Source organism: Podarcis gaigeae (genome assembly GCF_964106915.1).
Source record: "Podarcis gaigeae genome assembly, chromosome: 9".
NCBI lineage: Eukaryota > Metazoa > Chordata > Lepidosauria > Squamata > Lacertidae > Podarcis > Podarcis gaigeae.
In genome coordinates this window covers 23,322,986-23,340,954 of record NC_139685.1, presented here as the reverse complement: position 1 = coordinate 23,340,954, position 17,969 = coordinate 23,322,986, and the positions used below count along the sequence as shown (strand labels likewise).

At 41.0% G+C, this 17,969-nt stretch overlaps 1 protein-coding gene across 41 annotated transcripts in view; it reads left to right on the top strand.

Moving 5' to 3' along the window:
* The window catches only part of PCM1 (pericentriolar material 1), a 44,755-nt gene extending 30,396 nt beyond the window's left edge, over positions 1 to 14,359 (top strand). For 32 of the 41 annotated variants that reach the window (XM_083755234.1, XM_083755229.1, XM_083755226.1 and 29 more), the window contains 15 exons: positions 1,255 to 1,427; positions 1,518 to 1,646; positions 2,998 to 3,118; positions 3,343 to 3,483; positions 4,789 to 4,922; positions 5,664 to 5,798; positions 6,477 to 6,674; positions 7,950 to 8,009; positions 8,981 to 9,116; positions 10,847 to 11,004; positions 11,630 to 11,705; positions 12,222 to 12,478; positions 13,096 to 13,188; positions 13,314 to 13,437; positions 14,042 to 14,359. In XM_083755234.1, coding sequence (XP_083611360.1) covers positions 1,255 to 1,427; positions 1,518 to 1,646; positions 2,998 to 3,118; positions 3,343 to 3,483; positions 4,789 to 4,922; positions 5,664 to 5,798; positions 6,477 to 6,674; positions 7,950 to 8,009; positions 8,981 to 9,116; positions 10,847 to 11,004; positions 11,630 to 11,705; positions 12,222 to 12,478; positions 13,096 to 13,188; positions 13,314 to 13,437; positions 14,042 to 14,067 — 1,961 coding nt within the window. In that variant the 3' untranslated portion in view covers positions 14,068 to 14,359. Of the gene's footprint in view, positions 1 to 1,254; positions 1,428 to 1,517; positions 1,647 to 2,997; positions 3,119 to 3,342; positions 3,484 to 4,788; positions 4,923 to 5,663; positions 5,799 to 6,476; positions 6,675 to 7,949; positions 8,010 to 8,980; positions 10,511 to 10,638; positions 11,005 to 11,629; positions 11,706 to 12,221; positions 12,479 to 13,095; positions 13,189 to 13,313; positions 13,438 to 14,041 lie in introns of all 41 variants that reach the window. The other 9 variants (XM_083755254.1, XM_083755252.1, XM_083755241.1 and 6 more) reach the window with 2 other exon arrangements.
* The last annotated feature ends 3,610 nt before the right edge of the window (positions 14,360 to 17,969 follow it).

The following is a 17,969-nucleotide window of genomic DNA, read 5'->3' as shown; positions in this document are numbered from 1 at the left end:
ATTTCAAAGGTGTGCCCTGCTGGCAGATCAGAGCTGGCAGTGCCCATTGGACTCAAATAAGAGAATTTGCTAGTTGGGAAGAAGTAGAAAAGGGGTGTGAAATGCCACCTGTCCTTTTAGATAAAAGACTGGTATTTATTTCTCACCCTTAACCCTAAGCCAAAAGATCTATAGCTCAGTGGTAGAGTATGTGCTTTGCATCTTAAAGGTCCCAGGTTCAATCCTTGCCGTTCCAGTTAGGGCTGGAAAATACTGAGCTGGAAGGACTAATGATTTGACTTGGTATATTCAGCTCCCTAAGTTCTATATGTTTACTTTTGCCCAAAAGTAAATAGTACATTGTGGTTGCTGAAACTCAAAATTGGATTTTACTATACTTAAATGTGTTCAACTACTTAAGGAGCAAATACAAGGGTCATCCGATACCAAGTATATTTTGGCATGAGCTGCAATAGCTTCATTAGGTGCATGAAGTGGACAGCGAAACAAAATAGATTTGTTAGGCCATAATCCAAAGAACCTCACAACTAGCTGCATGAGGTCCAAGAGTTGTTTTGGATCCCAGCCATACTTTTAAAGTATCCTATGACCGTGAGTGTTACACTAACACAGCTGCTATTTTGAAAAATCATCCTTGACTTGCACTTAACTAATGACCCGATAGCAAGATATGCTACTTCAACTATGCTTAGGATGCATTTGAAAACAAAATAGATCTAAAACTGAACCTCAATGAACACATTGTCACCAAATATAGCTTTGTAGCTGTGTGGCAGTAAATGTGGGGTTTCAAGTGAATTCATTGTTGCAGTGCATTGTATTAATTATTATGTCAATTACGTTTTGTTGTATTTAGTTCCCTTTCGCAGGGCAAACATTCAATAGATACTTGTTTAGCCCTATAAAATACAATATGCAGCAGTTCATTTGCACCTGTAAAAGAAGTACACAATGACAAGGACTGTAACTATTGTGTGCAGTATTCCCTTGTGCCCAGGGTCTTTTCCACTGCCTGTTTATAGCAGCAGCCCCTTCCAATATCGGGAGGCTCTTTAAAAGCAGTTAAGGCACAAGGATCTGCTGCTAGAAGAAAATACCACTCCTTGCATGAGCAAAACCACTTTCCATCCACTCATGGAGGAGTTGCATCCCACCCATAAGGCGCGTCCTTCTCAAAGCTTGCATGCTGTAACAGGAGAGAAATGTCAATGGAGAAGAATAATGGTACTTAATTCATTCTTTTTCTTTCTACAGAAACAGGCAGTGATCTTTCTATGTTCGAAGCTTTGCGAGACACCATTTACTCTGAAGTAGCCACTTTGATATCTCAAAATGAATCTCGCCCTCATTTTCTGATTGAGCTTTTTCATGAGCTCCAGATGCTAAATTCAGACTATTTGAGACAAAGAGCATTGTATGCTTTACAGGTACCTTAATAAAACCATGATTTTGGGACTTGCTTTGTTAAGCAAACATTTTCTTAATGCAATCATTAATGAAACTGTTGCATTGTCTAGGATATAGTGACCAGGCATGCATCTGAAGAAAATGCAAAAGGAGAGTGTCCCAAACCACTGAACTCTGCAGGTTGGGCAGGATCAAATTCAGAACTTACTCCCAGTGAAAGCCTTGCAACGACGGATGACGTAAGGGTTTTGAAAACTTTTTGGGTATTTTAATATAAAATCCAACCTTTTTAAAATGGGTTTTAGATTTTGGCATAAATACATTTGATAATAAAATATGTATAGATTTGAGCCATTAGACTTTGATGTGAAAATATTTATTACGATACAACTTCAAATGGGAATTGTGCAAAAGTAGGAGAGAAATGCAGAGGTAAAGCTTGTTTCTTTTAAGCAATTGTGTAAAGTGATTATGTCCTCAAAAAAATTTTTGTTGACAGTTGGTCTTTCCTGGAGGAGAGGTGATCTCTGGCTGATTGAATGTCTTTCCACATAGCATTTTTCAACCTTGTCATAGTCCTTTTGTATGATCTCTTAATTCTGAGCTCTGTGTACCTTGCTAAGGCTGCAATCCTAAACATGCATTTTAAGGAATATGTCACATTGAACAGTGGGAATTACTTTCAAGGGATGTGGCCTGGGCTTGGCCTTTCCCCAGGTGGGTGAGGCAACAACAGATTAACAGTCTATCTCTACCTAGGGCAGGCAGGACCAACTGTACCATACTAGTCATTAACTTCCATGACTCCCATCTCCAGTTTTTCCCCTACCTTGCCCCATGGACAGTTGATTTCTTTCAGCTTTTATCCTTTCTCATGTCTGCTTTTACTCACTTTTTACTCCATTTATTTTCCCCTTCCCGAGTGTTCTCCTGAGTTTTCCTTTAAAATAAAAGCAAATATTCCTCAGCTTTCTCTTCTTCTCCTTTTGTTTCCTATTACTCCTCATTCAATATAATTCACAAAAATGTTATCTCTGTTGTGTTGTGTTGAGAACAAGCTGTTGTTCTCAGTCAGGCAGTGGGTTTTTTTATTTTAAAAAATGGCTTTGATCTTTGGAGGTTCAACCAGCTGAAGATCTTTATACTGATCCGCTTTAAGAGGACGTCAGTTAGGTCTGCAGTTGCATATTTCAAATTTTTGTCAGTATTTCACCTTTTTGTCAGTTGAGGGTCATTTTTTAAGTGTAAACGATTACTGTCTAAGGAACTACTTATAGAAATTGACAACAGGTAAATAAATACTGCTTTCTGCAACACATTTTCTAGCTTGGAAGGATGAGCCCTTTATTTGGTGAACATACTCAGACGAATTTATCAATTAAACTCCCCCCCCCTTTTTTTCTAATTAAGCTTTAAACCATGTACAGGAATCTTTTAGCCCAAGAATTAGCCACTGATGCAAACACTTCAAGGTGATCTGAATTCTTAATTTAAGATCCTGGGTGACAATTTATGAAAATATGAGCGTTTGAGAGTGGTTAGTTATTTGTAGAAGAACAATTGCCAACTTGTTGTTTCCATATTTTGAAGGAGACATTTGAGAAGAACTTTGATGAAGGAGCCTGTAGAGAATGTGAACAACACGATGCAGACAATGGCAGCACTATGTCTACTTCTTCAAATTTTGAACCCTTTGCTACTGATGAGCTGGGTAAGCATAAACCTAGCAGTTGAACAATATACAGCAGTAACTCAAGTACCTTTTTAAAGTGCCGCAACTGTTTTCTGTGAATCAGTCCTTCACTGATGCGCTTCTTACACATAAAAATAACGACGCTTTCTTCTTGCAGTTTTTATATTTAATCTACACATAATAATGTTTGATTTCCAAAAACTTAAATACATATTGTAAAAGGTTTTGTTGCCAAAATACAGGCAACACTGTCATTCATTTAGATCAGGCACTGGCTCGGATGAGAGAATATGGACGGAAGAAAATGGCAGTCGAAAGTAACGTTGACTCTGAGGATGGATGCTGTAGTAATCCCCATAATGCTTCTGCTTCTAAATTGGAAGGTACGTTTTTGCATTTGTTTATTCATTTATCACAGTTTAGTCCTACACTTTTTTGACAAACAAACACAATCCTACCAGGCAGTGGTTTATAAGCATTTTGTGTAGTATGACAATATGCTCAAGCTCCATAGAGGCTGGTCCACCAAGGCTACTAAGGCACATCCCTTGCAAAGAGAACGTCAAGCAATTTTTAACACACACCCCACTTCCAAATCTCAAAGCACACACACTCTTTCTTGTTCCACATACATATTGCTACTTAAACTCAAAGGAGTTCTGCAAACATTTCTGCCAGCCGGGTCCCTGCAGCACATCCTAATCCAAAAGTATAGCTGTGGCACAGATGTCCCTAGTGTGTTTCTCTAAACAGAAAAACCATGTGACTGATCAGACTTCCCTTCTAGGCAGCCCTACATGGGAGGTTCCTATTCCAATCTGTTGTTATTAAATCTCAGTATTGGCCTAGTAGGGTTTCCTTGGGCAGTCTCAGCATCCTTGTTTTCAATCAAAGGGGTAGCCACCTAGCCATGGCTCACAGCAGAAATGAAACAATAGTCAAGTAGCACTTTGATGCTTGCAAATTGTATTCTTCCGTAAGCCTTTGTGGATTAAGAATGATGCATCTGATGAAGTGAACTTTATCCCCCAGCGATTATGCCATAAAGATGTATTAGTCTTTAAGGAGCTGGTGCTTTTTGTTGTTTGGCTCAAATTATAGTGTGGTCTGTGGATTCATTTTTTCTTAAACATTGAGGTTTTTTCATGATTCTAAACCTCCCCCACCCCATTTAAAATCAGAGACAGGCTGAAGGGAGGCTTAATTTTTATTATATTTTTATCCAGTCCACCTTTCCCCCAAGTTGCTCATGGTGGCTTTCATAAAGTCTCCTATTCTTTATGGTATCCTTACATCAATCCTGTGATGTAGCTTAGTCTGAGAAACAGTATGTGACCCAAGGTAATACTGATTTAAACCTTTGTCTCCCAATTCCTGGTCCACTTAATATCCTTCCACTGTAGTTCACATCCTGGAATAAAAGATGTAGAAGTAAATAAGCTGTGGGAAGGGAATAATCTTTTCCCATAGGTCTGGAAATTCATGGCACTTTTAAGACTCTGTGATTCAGGTTGCAATCCTGTCCATCCTTAGCAGGGAGCAGTCCCTGTAGAATGTCAGTGTTCAGCTTCTTTGGCATAAATTTGTAGTCTTTATATAATCAAAGTGCCAGAGTTTGTGACCTGTATTGAAACGGCAGCTTTATGAAAAGAACATTGAATTGAATATATATTTTTCTCTCTTTAAAGGTTCAGATACAGCTGAAAGCCATTGTGCAGCACAGTCTACTGAGGCGCCTGCTGTTCCTTGTCCTCGAATAGATACCCAGCAGCTTGACCGGCAAATCAAAGCTATTATGAAAGAGGTTATCCCATTTCTGAGGGTAATCAAAATTATATCAGTAAACAGAGCTCTCTCTGAAGCCATCTTTACAGAAAGCTAAAGGTTTTTCCCACCCTATGTGGCGCTGTGGGTTAAACCACAGAGCCTAGGACTTGCCGATCAGAAGGTCGGCAGTTTGAATCCCCATGACGGGGTGAGCTCCCGTTGCTCGGTCCCTGCTCTTGCCAACCTAGCAGTTCAAAAGCACATCAAAGTGCAAGTAGATAAATAGGTACCGCTCCGCCAGAAGCAGCTTGGTCATGCTGGCCACATGACCCGGAAGCTGTCTGCGGACAAATGCCGGCTCCCTCGGCCAATAAAGCGAGATGAGTGCCACAACCCCAGAGTCGGTAACAAATGGACCTAATGGTCAGGGGTCCCTTTACCTTTACCTATAGGTTTTTCCTTTTGACTTGATCAGCAGAGTCGGAGGCCTTTACCTTGTTCTCTTCTCCAACAATAAAAGTTTTCTTCCAAGGAGTGCAAAGTTTTGATTATCTATAGTCCTACCTTTGTGCAAAGTTTGGTGATAGAGCAATTAATATTTTATTTACATGCTCTGAACTCTTTATTGTGCATGTACTGGTAAGCTGCCTTACGGTCCCTTAGCTGTAAGCATATTTCTGCATTGCTGTTCTGGGAAATCACCTTTTCTGTGAAGCAAAATAAGACCTCTCAAAGAAGGATCTTTATCTTTGTATATGTTTTCATTAAGAATGATCTGCTTTTCAACTCTTGCCAGGAACACATGGATGAAGTATGTTCTTCTCAGCTCTTGACCTCAGTAAGGCGTATGGTCTTAACCCTTACTCAGCAAAACGATGAAAGCAAAGAATTTGTGAAGATATTTCATAAGCAACTTCGTAGCATTTTGCAGGTTCGTATATGTGTTTTCCTTTAACTAACCAACTTTAAGCTTCATTTCCACAATCACTATAATAATGAGAAAGCCATGATGTGTTTAGTTTGGCTTGCCATTTTGGTGTGAATATTCCTCTACAATACGGTTTTGCCACTGAGTCAGTTGGCTGCACAGAGCCTGAGCTACAGACTTTTGAAAAGTAATATAAGAGTTGCTGCACCTTAAATACTTGAGCAACTCAGTTCTTGCGATTCAGCTGACTTTCCCTTAATAGTGTTGCAAATCAACTGTCTGTTAGAAAGACAAAGGCCATAGTTTTGTCTGAGAAGCAAAAGCTAAAAGGAAGCAGGCTAGGGAGCTGATAAAAGAGTCTTGCTTTATTTCTGCTGGGATCCATGGGAGAAGCAAGACCTCCTGGGAGTGTTACTTCTGTGAGACCCTCCGCTGTAGGCTCAGGTTGTATATATGTGTAACTAAGCCATATATCATAAGGACACCACAGTCTCCGCTGTTCCTCATTCCACCCTGAGTAAGTGCCAGGAAACCCTGGAATCTAGTACACATATATTGGTGTACAATATATAGTGGTTGTGAGGTTAAAGTTGAATAACCATGTATATGCCTCCCTGGTTGTTTTTTTAGGGGGGTGATGAGTGACCTGTAAACGTACTAAAATGTTTTCTTTTTTGGCAGGATTCACTGGCAAAATTTGCTGGTAAAAAATTGAAGGATTGTGGGGAGGATCTTCTTGTGGAGATTTCTGAAGTCTTGTTCAATGAATTAGCCTTCTTTAAGCTCATGCAAGACTTGGACAACAACAGCCTGACAGTAAAGCAAAGAGGCAAAAGGAAAATGGAAGCAGATGGAATGATGCAGTCCTATGCTAAAGAGGTTTTTATCAGATTTTAAATTTGAGTGATTTCCCCCCAGGAAACAGTGCAATATAAGATTTCTTTTTTAATTTCTAAATAGGGCCAGCTGTGCTGCTTCCTACCGCAGTAGAATTTGTTTGAATTGTACCTATAGCTACTTAGAGGTGATGTTTAAATTGTTGAAAAGTTTATTGTATGCCATGCCTTTTTGTATCAGTACAAATATGACTGAGTTTTCCTTAGGAGTTTATGTATAGTTGAGTAGTAACTCTGCCTTTAAATTAGACTGTCACTCGCCATATCTTTTAACTGTCGAAAGTACTCTGGAAACTTGCTGCTCATGGATACTGGGGAAGCACAATTCTTGTTTGATCCCTTTATCTTCAAACTTGGTTGTGATTTATAAGACTACTTGTGTTGGACATAACACAAAGGAACATTGTCTCTCCTTGGAGCTGGGAAGTGTCTGGTGCCAAGCAGGGTGACTGAGCTTATTGTTTGAAGGCTTAGCTACCAAAAGCCCTGCAAATTATTCACATCAAAATGTGAATTGAACCTCACATTAGAAGTTAAAAGAATCGTCAGCGTACACAATAAATTACCAGGATTATATTTACTTAGTGCAAGTACAAACCCATAAAGAACTTCGATTCTCTTCCATTCTGATTAAAAACCCATATTTAAATTATCCACTTTGATAGAGCTGCACAGTGTTAATTGTTTGCAATGTCACAGCATTGCTAAAACCCAAATAGGAACAATCATAACACTTTATTTAGAACCTACTGAAAATCCTGGATCTGTGAGTTCAGCGAATCCTTGTGCTTGGGCTCAGAAATTGAATCAAGCCCAAAAGTGGGGCGTAAGAAAGAGAAAGGCTTTCTTGGTAGACTGCATAGGAGAAGACCTATCTGTTGTATGTTGTAATCTTTTATTTGGAATAGCCTTTGCAGATTAGGTTAATTCATTCCAAGTGCAAAAGCTGGTCGGATGCATCAAGCAGTTTCCCAAACTTGGGTCTCCAGCTGTTGTTGAACTACAACTTCCATAATCCCTAGCTAGCAGGACCATTGGTCAGGGATTATGGGAATTGTAGTCCAAAAACAATTGGAGACCTAAGTTCAGGAAGCCCTATATCGAAGTATACTGGGACAAAGAAGCAACAGCCACTTTCATTGCTAGTAACCAAACTGGTTTCCTTAGACTTAATTTAATCTCTTTCTTGACTAGCTGGTTGCTTGTTTTGTTTGATTTTGAACAGAAAATAATAAACTTTCCATTCTTTGCTGTCTAGGCAAAAAGAGCACTGGAAGGAGGAGCTTGTTCATCCAATGAAGATATAGATGAAGACAAAGTAAGACATTCTTTAAAACGACTGGCAAGGGAATGGCTTGCCTTCAAATCTCCTTCTAAATACAATATTAAATCATTTGTTGAAAAATCATTTTTCTAGCCACCTTCATTTCACTCAAATAGTGAGAAGCAAGATCGCTGAATTCAGCAAAAATTATGCTCCTAACTTTCCGTGAGCAGAATTCCACTCAAAGGATATTCCAGCTGGTGGAAAGGGGATGTTTGACTTTTCGCTAATTCCTTTTTCCCTGTGATGGTCCCCTTCAAAAATCTGCTCAAGAAGGTTGGGAAACACTATGGAAGCATGCCACTGGGGACTGCAGAGGAAAATTAAATATCTCCCTCTACCTTTTAAAAGTTGGGAGTGTCCTTTGGATTGGATTGATCCAGCAGAGGGTCTACTCTGGTGGAAGCTGTAATTTTTTCTACTCTCCCCTTCCCTGCTGCCCCCAACACCACCTCTTGTGCTGTAGCAGAAGGTTTGTAGCAGATTTGTGGAGTCTGGGGGATGTAGAGACAGTGGTGAATTGGCAGAGTTCTGTCAGTCCAACTTACTGTCTATCACTGATAGTGCCCCCTAAGGCATTGGCCCACTCAGTGTATAATACACAATGAGCAGAAAATGACATTTGGGTCTCTGTTTATTTTCCTTTTCAATGGCATGGAGCAGCAAGAAAATTGGATCTGAACATTAACAGCCCACACAGTGCCTCCTTGGAAGCTCACAAACGGGGCATAAGGTTGCTGCACAACCTCTTCCAAAATAAAATAGTTTAGGTGTTTGAGTTCACAAAACATCTATTTGTCCAGGTTTCTTCTCCTTAGTGGTGTTGTTGACTTATAAAATTCTGCTGTAGCATTACTCCGTCCAGTAAACAATATGAGATGTGCACTCATTTATGTCTACTGTAAATTAAATATGAAAGCTGTAACTTCGACATTCCAGGTAAGATTCACTTTCTTTATGTCTAGGACAAAGATGAAACTGAAACCATTAAGCAAGCTCATGAACCTGCAATATTCAACAACAGGGAAGTCCCAAGAAGTACAAGATCAGATGCTTCTGACCAGGAAGAAGGAGAGAGTGAAAATTGTCCAGTATCCATAAGTAAGCAGTATTCATTGCTTTGATAAGCAGCTTCACACAACAGTGTTGTAGCTTTATATCAGCCATTACCAACCCATTACCCTCCAGTTGTTTGGGGAAAACTCCCATCTGAGCTGCATGGGACTGATGAGAGTTGTAGTCCCAAACATTTGAAAAGTACCAGGTTGGCAAAATCACCAGATGTATGTCTTCCAATGCAACATGTCTTCAGATAAAAAATTTCCTTATTGGACTGGCCTATTCGTGAGTCAAACTGAGACAGTAGCCTCAGGTGGCAGGTAAGGCTGTGTGTTTCTGGAAAATTGGATCTCCGCTTCCCAGGGTCCCCTGTTGTCTGGTATTTCTGCAGGCCAAGGCATGTAGCAGCTTCACATGGGGGCAGCGTCCTGCTGACGCAAGACTTCTGAGCGCTCTGCACTGCCACCGCTTTGCCTTGCTCTAAGAAAGCTGAAGGGGAGTTTTTCCTCCCAGCAGTGCATTTACAGGAGGTGGCTAGAAGACCATCTGTGCTGTTTTTGCTCCAATGCAGCAGAACCCAAAATATTAAGTTGCAAAACTCCCAACCCCAAGACAAAGAAGTGGCATGGTGGTAGTATAGACAGCCTCTCGGCCACCTCACCCAGAATGCATCTCTCTGAAGAAGAATTTCTCTCCCTTGACCCGTTTTGGAGTGTGTCAGGAAAGAGAGCAGAACAGGAGTTACACACTGTTGCTGTAGGTCGAGGTTGATAGGAGAGAGAAAAGAAGGAAGAGGGGCTGTTGCAGGCCAGAATAAAAGGATTACAAGGAATGATGTCCACAGCAGCCTTTTACTTCTGTATCTCCCTATGGAAAGAAAAGCAAGGTGCTCATTAGTTTTAAAAGCGGTTTGGACTAAATAGAAAGAGCCTCAGGGGGGTTCCCTTTTCTTTTGTGGTCCTCGATGGCATTTGGATGACTGGCTTGGTTCCTGTGGATGCTTACGTTAGGAGTAAGCCGCACTGAATATAGTAGGATTTATTTCAGAGGAAACACGCATTGGACTGCTGTTAAATGTCCTATGTACAGTGCACAACATGCCTCACATTCTCAGTTTTTCACATCTAAAAGTATTTTCTATTATAATTATCACAGCAACCTAAATCCAACACAGAGCTAAGCTTGCTTAAGTCCATTGAAATCAGTAGACTTCAGCATGACTGATTTTGTGTTGGTTTAGGTCAGTGTGGTCTCTAGCGGTAAGAGGTGCAGAAAAGATGACCAGAATCCAAAGACCCACAGAACTGGTTCTGTGCACTAAAGTTATTTTGAAACTAGCCAGACCAGGGGTCCCCAAACTAAGGCTCGCAGGCCAGGTAAGGCCTGAAGGACTCGTTTATCCGGCCCGCAGCAACCCCTGCCGCCCACTCTTACTGGTGCTGTGCTGCACGGCTGCCCACTTCTGGGTTGGAGGAGCACTGGAAATAGCTTGTGCGCAAGCGTTATTTCCGGTGCACATCCAGGTCGGAGGAGGCCCGTGCACATGCGCACAAGCTATTTCCAGTGCTCCTCCAACCCAGAAGTGCGGCGGAAATAGCATATGGGCATGCGCCCTCCGGCCTGCCACATGATCAGCACTGAAGACACCGGCCCAAGTTTGGAGCGCATGGAGCGCTTTTTATTCAAAAGAGAAATCCTCCAAAATACCACTAGGCATGTCCACATACTGCATTTTGCTATATGTTTCAAAACTTAATTTCACTTAACTTTAGGCTTGTCTAAAGCAGAAACCCAGGCTTTAACTAATTATGGAAGTGGGGAAGATGAAAATGAAGATGAAGAAATAGATGAATTTGAAGAAGGACCTGTGGATGTCCAGACTTCCCTCCAAGCAAACAATGAAACTACAGCTGAAAATGAACAAGAGCAGGTATTGTGATTGACGAAGCACAGTGAATTTCAATGATGTATTTCTTCAAAATACCAACTTGTGGGGTGTTTTGTTTTATAAAGAGCTACGTTGGGATTGATCAGTTTTCCTTACTTTCAGTATCATCATTCTGATATCCTCAGTGACCTATATTTGCTGAATATCATTTGGAAAACTTGGCTCATGACATAGTTGTTAAAATCCATTTGAACAGTCTGTTGTACAATGGAAAGATTTATTAACCTGCTTAACTGGATAAAAATTCACAAAACTTGTACATTTGTCTAAAGGTGGGAGACTTGGAGATCCAAATCAGCTAAAGATGGGGAAGAAGGTGGTGGCTTTATTAATTAATCAAAGCCGTATGTAAAAAATCAAAATAGAATATGTTGAGGATGTTAATGAATAAATATTTCAGTGTTTACTCAGCAGGATGTAGTGGGAAACAATTTAATTTAAACAAATTCTAGATTTAAAAGTGCAAGAAATGGAATTCCTATTGACTGGATAATTTAACTTGCCAACACAAGTCATTGCAGAAAACCCTGGAGCTTTATGTGCTTATAAATATTTAAACCCTCACACTTTTACCGTCTTGATCAGCTTAAACATCATTTCCTCACAGGTTTTGCAACCCAAACCGGAGAGTCCAAATGGTTGCCAGATGTTGCCTACTGAGGACAAATCTGGAACTGATAATGGTAAAATGATTGTTAAGAGAAACTGATTTATCTGCAATTTTTGAAGAAAGAAATGTGGGGAATGAGAACATTTCAAACTACTGTGGCCGTGTTCATAACTATACTATGTCGTAAGATCTATTCCGCCGTTGCCAAGATAGGATGAGCCTGAAGTTCACAGGTGAAATAATTAAAAGGAATGCTTTTTCTTAAGCTGACTAATAATATTTCACTCAAGTGCTGTTGCAACAGATATAAAACCTGCTTCTGTTCAGAAGTTCTAACTTAATGAATAGTTTGTGCTGATGAAGATAAAGGATAACAGACAGCAAAGGCGATTACATATTCTGGGCAGATGTCTGGAGTCTCAGTGCTTGTAAGATGTAGCATTCCTGCCTTGGGAGAAACTTGAGGAATGTTCACATGATCTAAGCTAGGTTCAGCTCCTTTAAAACAACAAGAGGGGTTGAATCACTAAATTGGAAGGGGAGGGAGAAGAGAAGATGCAGTAAAAAGTTGTGTGTGTTTGCTTTTTAGGTGACCAGGATTTACCCGCTGCTGTGCCTCAGTATCTGAATGTATTAGAAGATCAGCAACCTTCAGCTGCAAGAGGTGCCGAAGATCTTAATGCCAGTGCTGCATTAACATCTGAAAAGCCAGACTCTTCATTAGCAGTCAGTGAAAGCCAGGCGTTGGACACACTACATGGGGAAACCAAATCTTCATCAGGAACTCCTGAAAGCTCTGTGGTTGGCAGTCCCGATACAGAGTCTCCCGTATTAGTGAATGAATATGTATGTATTACTCGACATCAGGTGCCGTTTTGTCATTTCTTTACAATCTAAGCTTATTTAACTTGTGTAACAAAGTGGATCAGGGAGTGCTCAGTCTTTGGAGCTTCACAAAGGTGTGTTGCTTAGTAGGCAAGACGGGATAGTTTAAAAGCTGTAATAGATTTTACAGATGCGTTTGTGCATGGCTCTAAATTGCTTTGGAATGCAGTTTTGCCTAAAAAGCATTGTAAAAGCTGAAACCTTTTCCACCCTGCCATTTTATTTTTAGCATCTGTTCTTGCTGCTCAGAACATGGAGGCAAGAAGGAGGGTCCACATAATTCCCCCCCCCATTCCCATAGGGAAATAGAGGTTGGCTCCATAGTGCCCACCTAAGCCCTTTTGCTCAGACCATAGCTGTCAACTTTTCCCTTTTCTTGTGAGGAATCCTATTCGGAATAAGGGAATTTCCCGTTAAAAAGGGAAACGTTGACAGCTATGGCTCAGACCAGTTCCTGTACTCAAAAGAGCAGGATTTCCCACCTTTAAAAAACCAAAAACTATGACCTTGATTGGTGTGGTTTTAAAATTTTCATGGAAATCCAAATTACAAGACAGTTTAAAATATTCTGCCAACAGGAAACTGGCTCTGGAAACGTCAGTCAGAAATCAGATGAAGATGACTTTGTAAAAGTTGAAAACTTGCCCCTTAAACTTGCAGTCTACTCAGAGGTACGTTGCTTGAAATTCATCTTATTGAGAGGTGTACAAAACAAAGATTTTATTTAATGTATCACTCACAGGAAGTGAGCAATGAACAGTAATTTTTGAAAATTAACGCGTTAATCTGTTTCCAGGAAGAGTTAATGAAAAAAATGGTGGCAGAGGCTCAGTCCAACAGTATCACTGAAGAAATACTCTCTGGTGCAGAAAGTCATGGTGAAGAATTAGTAGGAGATCCTCAAATGCTGAAGGAACCTGGTGAGAATCTTCAGCTTCCTTCCACCTGCTTGTCTATCCTTGCATGGCTCAACTCCTTTTATTTATCTTAAGCTTGCTAGTCGTAATTCACTCAAGTGCTGTTGCATAAGACTTGATGTGAGTTCAAGTAGTAGGTTCAAGTGGATTCAAGTAGGCTTGGAAAAGGAGGGATCAAGATTCGGCAGTTCACTTTATGTTCAAACTTGTGACATTTTGACTATTAGTTGAGGTATGGGGAGATTTTTATATCCATTATGCTAATTTAGCTTGCTCTGATCCTGTGCAGGTGAGAGTTGGACAGCACCCTCTCTGGTCCCTTTCTTCTGTTCTTTAATTTTATTGTGGGGTCCAGAATGCTACAGGTGCTGCCCCACTAATTTCAGCAGGCTAAATGTGGTCAAATTAGAGGTCTTCTCAAATGAATGGGAAAGGGTGAGCAGAAGGATGTTATAAAATGCATCTGGGACACTCACGGAATTGGTCATATATCTGTGCTGACTATAGTCTGCAAAATGCTGAGGGAAGCCCTGACCAAACATTTATTTTTTTAAAATGTATTATTTTATTGTTTCTGAACAATGATCAGTGTTTTCTCTTTTTACAGAGACTACAGGAGCCCAAAGTGCATGAAAATGACATCCAAGGCTCTTTCTTGGCCTATTTCATCTGCAGTTGCATCTAGAAAATTGCTACTAAACTTCATGTGTTCTAATCTGTACAAAAAATGTAAATTAGTTTTTCACACATTGCCTTTTAGAATAGGCATGCTAACTCCGCCCCCCGCCCCCCATAAAGTCTAAACAGCTAAAACTGAGTTTTCAGTCTGGCTGCACAGTTCGTTTCTGTCTTGTCTTTTTTAAAAGAAATTTTATTGTGATTTTAGCAGTTTTAAAATGTAGTTTTAAATAAAGTTTGACTTGTACATAGGTGTGGATATGACGCTCTGTGAACAGACAGGTGTTAAAAGATTTAAGGAGATAAGCGGTATTGAATCATGTCTTTTACTTCATTGCTGCAGTTTATTAAGTGTAAAACTTCCTTTTTTCCACAGGACCAAAGTAGTGGGTTGGATGCAGAAGTGTCATCCTGCATACAGAAATGATATTCCAGTCAGTGGCGTAGCGTGGGGGGTGTAGGGGGGGCCGGCCGCACCGGGCACAACATCTGGGGGTTAGGGTTAGGGGGCGCAAATCCACGGGTTAGGGGGCGCAAATTACTTGCCTTGCTGACAACCCACGCTACGCCACTGCTTCCAGTCATGGAATAACTCTTGAGTTAGAGCAGGGGCCAGGAATCTTCGATCCCAATTCAATTCAGTGTGCCAGTTTAAACTTTTCTGTCCATGCCAAATCCATGATGGGGATGAAAATTACACACACCCTCACCTATCAGATTGATCGAGTGGGTATGGATGTGTGATGAACCCCTGCCTCAACAAAACCGGATTTTTCGATGGACTTGTCAAGGGTCCAGGACAAAACCAACCCCAAGGCTGTCAATCTTTTTTTCTCTTTACAAAAAAAGGACTTTCAACAACTTTGGGGTTGGTTTTACTTTTTTGAAAGATGGCAATTCAACAGGTGCAGTATCAGGGCAGCCACGCATCTGGATAGAATGGGCGTGTCCATCATCCAAAAGTCCTTTTTTTTTTTGTAAAAAGAAAAAGAAGATTGACAACTGTGGGCTTCGTCTAAAAAAGAAAAAACAGCTTGACAGCTTTGGGGTTGGTTTCACTCTTTTGAAAGATGGTAACCCTAAAACACTGTTTGGTCCGATCAGGCAGGACTCTGACGTTCAACGTCCTGTTCTCACGGTGGGCAAGGCTGCTCTCCCAACCTATCATTCCCTATAACCGCTATTCAGAGGCATTCTACCTACCTCATTGGAGACTAGTGCATAGCCTTATCATCCATGAATTTGTCTAAACCCCTTTAAAAGCCATCCAGAATCTCAACCATCTCTGCATCTAATGATCGCAAATTCCCAGTTTATTCATTTTGTCTGTCTGGAACCTGACGGCATTCAGCTTCGAAATTCTGTAAACATCAGATTTGATACTGTAAAGCATGGACCTACATGTTGACTCCAGCTACAATGAGCCTCACGCAGCATGGCTGATGATCAAGGATTATAAGACTTGTAGTTCAGCGCAGGGTTGCTTGTTTCTCAGCCTTATTTTACAGGTACAATGCAGTCTAGGGTCAGCCCTATTTTTAGCTATGCAGATTATATGAACCACCTATGCAGACCAGCTGCTTGCTGTTGATCCTGCCAGTTTGCCTTAGGAAAGCAAGTTGTAGATGGGTTTGCCCCTCTTCTGCCATGTATCCTAAAGGATTTTGGGTGGATAAGATATTACTCAAGCAGAATAATGAGTCACTTGGGAATTAAAGGATAGATGGGAGAAACCCCTAGCCAAAAGTCTTAAGAGCAATACTACTATGCCCTGAGGGCCTATGCAGTGTAAAATATTCATGAAATTAATTACAGTGGGAAGAAGCCTTTCAAGTGGTCAGATAAGAAAAGGATTTGGTGGTGGTGGTGTCAGCTTTTTTCCAGTCCAGGGGCCATATTGCCTCATGGGCTGCATGTTCATGATGGGCAAGACCGGGACCCCAAAGTGGAGCAGTAGATGTGACTGTTTCAGCCAAACAAAAGTTGAGACATTTCTATACCTCTCCATCCAAGCAAGAGGAATTGTCACAGTTCAAGGACACCTTTCAGCTAGGCAAAAGTAGTCATGGAGGGCACATAGAGCCAAGTTCGTTGCCGCTGTTATTTGAAACCCAATATGTAGGTTTTTCACTACAGTGGGACCTCGGACGTTGAATGTAATCTGTTCCGGAAGGACTTTTGACCGGTGAAATGTTTGAATTCCGAGGTGTGGCTTCTGATTGGCTGACAGCTAGGCTTTTTGCAGATGAGAAGCCGTGTCGGATGTTTGGGTTCCAAGGAACGTTCAAAAACTGGAACACTTCCAGGTTTTCAATGTTCGGGAGCTGAAATGTTCAGGAACGGAGTGGTTCAAGAACCAAGGTTCCACTGTATTATGTGCACATTAAATATAGGGAAGAATCTCAGCACTGTTAAAAGAAGCGTGAATGCTAGCACATAATGGCTTTCATCTTGTAAGGCTATATTAGCTGGTGGAAAAGTTCTGTTGGTCGAAATTTACCTTAAGCCGCCATTTGTTCTATACGGAAGCCCTATTTGCAAACAAAAAAGGTGCCATTTTAGTTTTAGCCACTCTTAGGAAACAGACTTAACAATTTAGAGTTTGCCTTTCTGCACCAATGCAACGTTAACCCTGGCTTCGTCTTCCACTGGTAACGCAGTAGCACTTCAGAGGGAAAAAATATCAAGGCAGTGACACTGGGGTATGGGAAAACCTTGTTTTCTAAATAGTGAACTACAATCACCTTAACCAATACAGTGTGGGCAGGTTGGTTGGTTGGTTGGTTGGTTGGTTGGTTGGTTGGTTGGTTAGTAGGAAAAGCAGTAGACTCATGGATGCTACACACCTACCACAGTATTATACTACATCAGAATGCTGCTGTCAAGCCTAATTCCAGCATTGGGAGGGGCCCCTGTGGGCTCATATGTCCCTGAAGATGCCACATCAGCCACCCCTGCTGTGGATATTTTTCAAGAGTAGACTTATACCTTAAAGTGTGAGAAATGTGGAGGATCAAAGTCCCCAAAAGAGCTTCCAGCCTTAGGGGATGACTGCTGTCTCTTTAATTAATCCAGTAGGCGTGTTCCCAGTACACTCTCATAATAATATACAATAATATATCACCAGTAATCCAGCATTAATTATACATTTTCCAGGGATTAGCCTACCTACCAAATGAGAATATGATGCTAGCTGGGGATAGATTTAGAAAAATGTAAGTAGGAACTGATGCTCAGTTGGTGTAGCAAAACCTTTTACGGTATTGGTCTTAAGTATGTAAGCTTGTCAGCCACTAGACCCTTTGTCACCTTCAAAAACCACCTCCTGACAGCTGAGGGACACAGCAAAGGGATGGTATCCACAAAACACCACTCCAAAATACCACAAACCACTTTGACGTAAAGAACAATGGGAGCACGACATAGGCTATGAAATTAAACCTACCGAATGGACTAGAATGTGGTCTAAACCTCCCTTTAAATCCATATCAGCGAAAAGAAAATAACTCACTCTGAAACTCACAGATGGTTCGTAACACCACAGAAACTAGAACTAATATGCCCAGGAACCTCACCAAGATGTTGGAGAGGCTGTACCTGCACAGTTACATACCTCCACATGTGGTGGAAATTCCTTAAAATCCAACCTTTCTGGATAGCAGTCCTACAAGAGATAGCGAAATAACTCAACAGGTATTAGAAGTCACCCCAGAACTGGCCCTGCTGAACATCTTCCAAAATCATGATAGCTCCACTCATACAGAGCTTATAACCCACGTACTCTCAGAAGCCTCATAGCCAGACACTGGAGAGACCTGTCAGGAGTAAATGTGGACCAATGGTATCAAATTCTACGG